Source organism: Alnus glutinosa, chromosome 10 (genome assembly GCF_958979055.1).
Source record: "Alnus glutinosa chromosome 10, dhAlnGlut1.1, whole genome shotgun sequence".
In the NCBI taxonomy this organism is placed as follows: domain Eukaryota; kingdom Viridiplantae; phylum Streptophyta; class Magnoliopsida; order Fagales; family Betulaceae; genus Alnus; species Alnus glutinosa.
The window spans coordinates 12,140,067-12,149,484 of record NC_084895.1 but is presented as its reverse complement, the minus strand read 5'-3'; the positions used below and the strand labels follow the sequence as shown (position 1 = coordinate 12,149,484).

General features: G+C 36.3%; 1 protein-coding gene across 1 annotated transcript; it reads left to right on the top strand.

The window, feature by feature from the left end:
• The first annotated feature begins 3,351 nt into the window (after nt 1-3,351).
• Nucleotides 3,352-6,220, top strand: LOC133880162 (serine/threonine-protein kinase D6PKL2-like). Its single transcript, XM_062319052.1, has 2 exons — nt 3,352-3,995; nt 5,104-6,220. The coding sequence occupies exons 1-2, from the start codon at nt 3,430-3,432 to the stop codon at nt 5,900-5,902; spliced, it is 1,365 nt and encodes a 454-aa protein (XP_062175036.1). The 5' UTR covers nt 3,352-3,429; the 3' UTR covers nt 5,903-6,220.
• The last annotated feature ends 3,198 nt before the right edge of the window (nt 6,221-9,418 follow it).

Sequence of the window (9,418 nt, the reverse complement as noted above, 5' to 3'; positions counted from 1 at the left end):
TACATTTGTATTATATTCAAGTTGATTATCATATTCTGTTTTGGAATTGTTATTTTGATGAAAGGCAAGTTAAGAAATCCTTTTGTACACAACACGACAAGACTAGCTCATCTATGTTACTTCTCCAACTGAAGAGGTCAAACTCTTTTTCCGTATGCAAGTCACTTTTGTGTTTCTCTTTTCAATTTTTAGAGCTCTTTGCAAAATGGTCTAATTTGTTAAATTTTGAATTGTATTTTGAGGTTTTTCCTCGCACAAAATGAATTACTTTATGGTTTCCAACTGATTGGATGGCATCATGCAATTATGCTTTTGTCGGGTGTTTCTTTAAAGTTATAATTGTTCTGCACATCAAAACTTAAATATAGAGAACTTGTAAAGTGGAAGGTCAAGTTTTAGCTTAGAAAATGTAAAGAGCTTAAAAAATTTGCAGGAAGAGTGTTCAACCTTAATGGTGCGTACCTCGCAGTGGAGTTCATTCCATTCTCTTTATGGAGCACTTTTTTGAGCTTGTTTGGTTTGGGAGGGTCCAAGGGATAACGGATTTGATTATGTGGTCTCCACTCTGTTATGTGAATGTCCCTTAACCCCCGATTATAAAGGGATGTTTGTGGTTTAGGTAGCATAAAGCAAGATACCCCACAGATGATGTATTTTTAGTGCTTGTGCACCTGTCCATCTACACTTGACTTGGTTCAATAGGTCCAAAGGACCTATTCAGAAGAGGCGCTAGGGCTAACTTTGGGCCGGGGAGGCCCATTTTCTTGGAGTTATCCTTGGTACACCAATATTCATTTTGAAATTCTTTGGGCATAATCTTAGGGTTCGTTTAATTCGCAAAATCGACCACTGAAATAGAATAACTATTTCTATATTTGATAGACATTCTTATAAATAGTTATTCTCATGTGAATAACTATTCTCTTGCAAAGAGAAACTATTTCTAAATGAATAGACTACTTTTTCAAAAAAAAAAAAAAACTCATTTTTTTTCTGACTTAAAAAAAAAAAAAAAAAAAAATACAAATCAACTACGTGAATACCGTGGCTGGCAGACCACTCATTGGAAAGCCACATTAGAGGCCAGGAGTAGTCGCACCACCCCCTGTACATTTGGAGGTGGCAGCGACGACCCCCAGAGCCTCTTGGGGGTGGTCGCAACTGCCCCTCCCAAGCATCATCGAGGGTGGCCGCAACCACCCTCGGCTATGCTATCAACCACCCACAGTATTCACATTCAAAGTTTGATTTTTTTTTTTTTAAAAAAAAAAAAAGTAATACTAATAATAATAGTAAACAAGTTTTTTTTTTCTAAAAAAAAAAAAATGGAGAGAGAAATAATGTAGTTTTTTTTAGTAATTTTGATTCAATTCCAATTAGAGCATGTATGTTGTCACCAAATTAAGGAATATAAATAACTATTCAATTTCACCATATTTCATTTTCTGTAATAACTATTCTTTTCCTAATGGAATACTCATTTCGTATATCAAACAAAGCATTAGAGTTTATTAACTTTTAGCCGAAAGTATGGATTTTTTTTTTTCCTCGCAATGGCTAGTAATAATTTACAGGTGTAAGATGAGCCTAGCCGCTCATGAACTCAACTCGATTCGTTTTGGTTAAACTCAATTCAGTCTCAATTCGAATAATAAATGAGCCGTTCATGAACACAAAAATATGTTCGAATATTAAACGAAACATATTCATATAAATTCGGCTCGACTCGGATAAGCTTGTATAAATTCTTATAACTTCATTTTTACAATTTTTTTTTTCGTATTATTTTAATTTTGTAATAAAAACATCTTACGTAAAAATGAATTATCTTCCTAATATGATAGATATAACTTGAATTATTGTTGTGAGTTTAATTTTATAGATTTGTGTGTACATGAGTGTGTTTGTGAGTATGTGTGGTTATATGTGTGTGTATGCATGCGCGTAATTTGTCTATGTGCATAATGAATTTATATACATACAGATAAACTCAAGATTATATTATTTAAGATTCAAGTTAATTTATTTAATAAAAAAATGATAAAATTTTAACAATACTTAATTAATCAATTAATGATTAGTATAGATTTACGAAAATATAAACAATCATGATAATTACTTAATATAACAAATGAACAAATTAATTGAGTAGCTTGTGATAAGATTGAGCTCGACTCGTGTTCGAAACAAAATTAAATAAGTCAAACTTAAACAAAATATTTAGCTTGATGATAAATTCAAGCTCACTTATACTCAAAATAAAATTAAATGAACTAAACTTAAACATCCTAAGCTTAACTCGAATACATAGTATAACAAAGTTCGGTCAAAATACTTGGGATAATTTTTGCTTGCACGCTTATCGACACAGCCCACTAGCTAGCTGTCTAGCCTTTCCAAAAGTTAGTTATAATTCAGATGAAAAGATTAGAAAATTTCGACTAATGCATTTATTTTAAATACTTATATATATATATATATATATATATATATATATATATATATATATATATATATATAGCACTTGGACATTCTTTATGAATAAGAAAATATATAACTTTTTTTTTTCCTTAGAAGGAATAGTTAAGATAAATATCATGCTTTTATTTACCAATTAAATCCTTATTCTTTGCCAAGCACATTAATAGTGGTATACAAGTGGGTAGTTAAAAACCCCTCCGCAACCGTTATACACCCGCTCGCATGAGTTACAAGCGAATTTCAAGCCCTCATTTCAAGCGGGCGGATACCATATTTATTATTCACACATATGCGGGCGGATAGCAAAATATGAGTAGGCAGAGGCGACCCATATATATTAAAAAATAGTTTTGTTTTATTAAATTAAAACAACTTCATTTTAGGGAAAATGAGTAAGGCAACTGGTAAGTTTTATTAACAAATTGAAACTACACATGCACAACATGAAGGTTTATAAGTGTTGTACTTTTTTTCAATTTACTTGTACCATCCAAAATTTATAAACAGATGCATTTTTCTCATATAAATATTTGACTTTGCCAAAAGGCCTCTATTAATGCTAAAAAAAATCCTTTAAAACTAGGCTGCATTGTGTCCTAATGACAACAAAACCATAACCCTTCCTCCTACTATTTGATACAAAAGGGGTTCCTCGAAGCGTCCCAATCAATGATGATATGATAGTGATTTCAATATTTAATTATATATATGAATTACAAATCACTCTCATTATTTTGGAAGCACCCCAATTAAATACTCCATGCTATTGGGCCCTAATATCAAAAAAGCCTGCCATATGGCCCACTCTCACCCTGCCGGCCCGGTCCCTCCTTTCCCACCCTTCAAAAACCTCTCCCTCTCATTTCTCTCATTCTTCACCCATTTTCTTCTTCTAATAAGGGTGACTCCCCTTCCCACCTTCTCCAATTACCACCACCACAACCCATCATGCAACCAACTGTTGATGATGTCGCAGAAGATTTCGACAATCTCAGCATCAACTCTACCGCTACTACCTCCACCACTGCCACCACCACTATCGAAACAAAGCGAAGCACAAGTTCGTGCTCCGAAACGACCACAGGGAGTACCTCGAGCATCGCCTCTTCCTCCGCCAAGCCCCATGCGCCCTCCCACGACCCGTGTCGGGATGCAATTCGTCGCATGCAATCCGAAAACGCCACGCTTAGCCTTGAGGACTTTCGCTTCATCCGCCGTCTCGGCAGCGGCGATATAGGCAGTGTGTACCTTGTTGTGCTAAAGGGGAGCAAAGGGTGCATGTTCGCTGCTAAAGTGATGGACAAGAAAGAGTTGGTGACGAGGAACAAAGATGAGAGGGCAAAGATAGAGAGGGAGATATTGGAGACGTTGGACCACCCTTTTTTGCCCACACTCTATGCCACTCTAGACACACCTAGGTGGTCTTGTCTTTTGACGGAGTTCTGTCCCGGCGGCGACCTCCACGTGCTCCGCCAAAACCAGCCGGACAAACGGTTCGACGAGGCTGCCGTACGGTGCGTAAAGTCACTTGCATAGTATTATATTATGCATGTAGGGTATGATTTTTTGGGACAAATTATGCATCATGAACAAGTGGGGTCGGATCTCCGAGTTTTATAGTAGCACTGTTGACTGTTCATTGGTTGTAGGGTCCATGTTTTAATCGTCGTCTTGCCCGGGATGTTGTTGGTGGGTCTGTACGTCGTGCACTGCTTCATAATTGATGGCACTTTGCACAAGTTAACAATTCAACATAAAAATTAATGACTCAATTTCTTCCATACACTTTTTATTTCGAGTATATCACATCAATTACCCACCAAATGATTCAATCACAGGCAGTCCTGAACATGCAACTAAGGCCGGCCAGCTATCTTAAGACAATAACTTTTTTTTTTAAAAAAAAAAAAAAAGATTTTTCTGGGCTTTTTTGACCTAAACTATGCTTTAATTTCCGTTAGTGACTTCATACTCTCTCTCTCTCTCTCTCTCTCTTTTAAAAAATTTATTTTTACTATTGATAGAGAAGATGTTCAAGTAGGTGATCCCATCTTAATCAAGTTTTTTTAATTTTTTTTTATTTTCTCAGTATCATCATCCTTCATCTTATCTGTCTAAATTACTAATAATTGGAACATATATAATTTCATTGAATCCTTGTACATGAAAAAGAAACAAGAAATGGAATGTTTTATCCTCACAATATTCTTGGAGTCGGAAGTTGTAATGTTTGTAATTTTTGTTAGATCTAATTGCTAGCTAGCTAGCTAGACAATGTCCTACAGATTTTCTGGTTATATATACTTTTTGTCCCTACTTCAACTTCATGATCATGGTGTGCACAGTACCCAGTGGACCCTCTCGTGGAAGATTATAGTCATTCTGTTTCTTCCATGCTTTGCTGGGGCCAATTCCACGGTATTCTGCGTCGCGTGATGCTCTAACCACTCCTTTTTGGTCAAATCATGCATCCATTGTGGACCCTAGATTTCATTATGTTGTACTTTTTCTTTTTTCTTTTTTTCTTTTGTATCTTTTGTATTTGAGAGGAGATTGGTGTCCACGCGCTTGTTGAGTATTGGAATTGGGTTTTGATGCAAGAGTTTCTCTTGGGTGTTTCAGGTTCTATGCCTCAGAAGTTGTGGTTGCTCTAGAGTACCTACACATGATGGGGATTATCTACCGCGATCTCAAGCCTGAAAATGTACTCATAAGATCGGACGGTCACATAATGCTGACAGATTTTGATCTATCATTAAAAGGCGATAATTCGACATCAACCGCGCAGCTTGTTTCTGACCAAAACCCACCAATCACAAATCCCTCTAATGAATACCCCAATGACCCACCTCCATTTGCCACCTCATCATGCATTCTACCCGATTGTATTGCACCAGCTGTCTCGTGCTTCCACCCGAAAAACAAGCGTAAAAAAAGGTCAGACCGTCGTGGGGCCCTCCAAATTGTGGCGGAGCCGATCGATGTCCGGTCGATGTCGTTTGTCGGGACCCATGAGTACTTGGCGCCGGAGATTGTATCGGGGGAAGGGCATGGCAATGCAGTGGATTGGTGGACACTAGGGATTTTCATATTTGAATTATTCTATGGTGTGACACCATTTAAAGGTGTTGGCCATGAGTTAACCCTAACAAATATTGTGGCTCGAGCCCTACAATTCCCCAAGGAGCCAACTGTGGCGGGTCCAGCTAAGGACTTGATGGTACAACTTTTGATCAAGGACCCTACAAGGCGAATGGGGTCCACAATGGGTGCTACAGCAATCAAACACCACCCATTTTTTGATGGGGTCAATTGGGCGTTATTAAGATGTACGAAGCCACCCTACATTCCACGTCCGGTAGCTTGTCGGGAGTCCACGGGCGTTGATGATGGAACAGAGAAATCAGTAGAGTTTTACTAGTAAAAGTAAAGGGTAATGTTATAAATTATATTTTTATTTCATAATACTGATGTGGTAGTTTCAACTAATCATTAAATTAATTCTTATTAAAAAGAAAGTGTTAAAAAACTAGTTGAAATTACCACATTAACATTATTATATAAATACAAAATAAAAATATAATATATAAGCATTTCTCGAGAATGAATGAGCAGACACTATTGATGCACGTGATGATGAAATCTGAGGCATGCCTTCAATACCACAATTGAAAGCAGACCCACTTGTATCTTTTTGTTTTTCCATGATTGTGTGTAATTTTTTAAACAATTTTTTTTTTTTTACGAATGGGCCTACCAAGTCATCAGGCCAAGTCAATTGGGACTATCAAATGTAATGCAGTACACAATTTTATTTTATTTTTCCATTTTTAGGGTACCATTTTTTTTCGATAAGTTTTTTTTTAACAAACAATTTTTAAAAAATTATTTTTATTTTTAAGGTATCAAGGGTAATTCATGTAAAACAAGCCTTACATGCATTTTCTATTTGTTGTAAGACAATAGAGGGGCTTATTGATGTAGGACTGCGGGGCTTATTTTTGATATGTCGACTGCCAACAAGTTTTATGAACAATAAGGAAAGAATAGACTATTGAAAGATTGTGATTTAGAAAATATTTTGCATAATAACTTGTCCTAAATTTTCTAATTCATCTTCTAGAAGATTCCCATATTTAGATTTCCTTTATCGTCAAGTATTAATTTAATTATTATATTTTCCCTAATATGGTTTTCCTTTGATACCAAGTATTTCTATAAATTTGGAATATCCTTTCGCACAAAGTATTTCCATATTTTGCTTTTTTGTTTTAATTCATTTCTTAGAAGATTTTACTCTTTAGTAGCTTTAGAATCTTTCCATATTTCGACTTATGTAACTACCAAGTATTTCCATGGTTTGTTTCTTTTGTTTTATTTCCATTCCTAGAATATTTTTTTCACTTTTTTAGCTTTAGGGTTTCATTATAAATTAAGAGCAATTGCATGGTAGGAGCATACGTAAAGTAATAGAAGGAGGCAAAGTAAGCAACCAATCCATTCCTAGCTCAAGATGAAGAAGTTGATGAGGACTCGATTCCTACCCCCGGATTATTAGCAAATTATGTACCAAAAATATCAAAATTATCGACAAGGATCTCGGTCTGTTACCGATTATACGGAAGAGTTCTGTCGATTGGATTCACGAAATAACCTCCCAGAGACGAAAGGGCAACAGGTTGCACGGTACGTTGGTGGGCTATGACACGCTATACATACCGTTTGGACACTATCAGAGGCGGTCAACCTAGCTATGAAAATTGAGTGCAACTGGCACGTCAACCCACACATCCACAATCCTTTAGATGAGTAACGAAAACAACTGAATCCCATACGTCACTAAGCCAGCAATAAGCCTCACAAGTTCGTTGGTCACAAGGTGGGAGCAATGATACTCAAGCACCTAAGGGAGCTATGTTGTCCAACCTCAAGGAAAGAGCCCCAGCAACAGCAACCCTTATGCGTGGTCGTCATTCGAATGAGTGTCCAACTCAGCAGAAGGAGACAACGGGGAATTTGTTAATTGCATCGTCCAACGGGTCTTGCTAACACCAAAGTACGAGGATAAAACGCAGCAGGACAACATCTTCAAGACTCGTTGCCCCATCAACTAGAAAGTGTGCAACTTGATAGTTGATAGTGGAAGTTGCAAGAACATCGTCTCCAAAGCCCTTGTAGCCACCTTGCAGTTGAAGACGGAGAAGCACCCATTTCCTTACAAGATCAGTTTGATTAAAAAGGGAACCAAAACACGGGCAATTGATACTTGTCAAATACCCTTTTCAATCTGTAAATCTGATAGGGATGAGGTTCTCTGTGATAGTACATCTGTCACGTACTGTTGGGAAGACAGTGGCAGTATAACGTGGACGCCACATATAAGGGAGGTGACAATATGTACCTATTCTAGTTGCACGGGAGGAAGAACATATTAGTACCAACGGAAAGTAATAGCCCTCTTCCCAATTAACTACATCAGGCGGGATGTCTTTTCTCACCATCGGTAAAGGACAATTCACGGAGGAAATGAAGGCCCGAAGAGTTCTTAACGCTGGTGGTCAAAGGTGAGGAGACTATGCAAAATGCAGCCATCCCAACAACAGTACATCAGTTGTTGGAAGAATTTGGGGACCTCACTGATAAGCTTCGAATGTTGCATATTCAAGCCCCTTAACTTGCATATGTTAATTTCTTAGCATTGTTATTTGTTTAATTTTGTGTTGTTTTAATGTTTTCAGGTTTTAAATAAAGATACAATTAATTTCATTGATTTTGGACTTAAAGCACACTTTGAGAAGACCTAAAAGATATTAGTAAGCTTAACCAATCATAATAGAAGACTTCTATGATGTGGTTAAGTTTAATCAAATCAAGAGAATGATTAAATCGGAATTTCTCAATTAAGAGTCAAAATCGAATTGGATTCAAATTTGGATTTTGTACATGTCTTAGTGTTTTGATCATAACTTTTGACTTAGATATCGGATTTCAATAAAATTGGTGGCTTTGGAAAGATAATAAAAAATGAAACAAATATGTCAGAAATAGCTTTTCCATAATTCGGAATTTTATTATGCTAAAATTTTCCCACAATAAAAGACCGCAATTCTGAACGAATTTAGAATCATTTTCCTACTTGGGTTGAAGTTTTAATCTCCTACTTGGACAAGAAGACTCAATAGACGATTTTTATGGAATTCCAAGAGCTTCTAGGCCTCTCCTAGCTCTATAAATAGACATTTAATCTTCAAGAGAATGTATGCTTGTGCTTTAGACAGAAAATTTTTCTTAGAGGCCTAACAAGTTGAAGAGGAGAAGAACATGGCAGGAGGTCATCTAAGCACCATGATGAGCAACTAAATTCGTAATAGGGTGTTGATGTAGCCCTTTCCAAGTAACAATGGTTTAATTGTATTTTAATTTGGTATTTTTCATATGCATGATGATTGTATAACTGTGAGAATTGATCTTAATGTTTATATTCAATTGTTATGAATTTCTTATCTTGTCTTAGAAAGTCTTTTATATTGATTGAACTCATTCCTTCATATTTTCTATGATTATGTGAATGATTGTTATACAACGGTTTTAATTGACATATGATCAAGAGGGTTAGATAGATCATGCTTAGGAAAAAGACGAATTGTACTACACCCTAGTTTAGTGTAATTTAGGTAGATAGTTTGTACTAACCGAAGATGGGTTATACTATTCCATTGATTGTGTGTATCCTATTAAAGACGTAACTAATCCATGCCTAGGGAAGACGGGTCGTACCACATCTTAGTGGTTAGGTGGACGGTCCGTGCCAACTAAAGATGGATTATACTTATTTTTTAGAGGTAATTTATTGACTACTTGAGTGAGATGGGCCCTATATCATGCATAGTATGAATTTTCCTTGTTAATTTATGATTGATCATTGTTATGCGGTGAG

Bases quoted from the DNA above. Each gene is read 5' to 3' on its own strand.
- LOC133880162 (XM_062319052.1), top strand. From the start codon at position 3,430: ATGCAACCAACTGTTGATGATGTCGCAGAAGATTTCGACAATCTCAGC. The intron at 3,996-5,103 runs GTGCGTAAAGTC...TGGGTGTTTCAG, and splicing joins TTCGACGAGGCTGCCGTACG to GTTCTATGCCTCAGAAGTTG.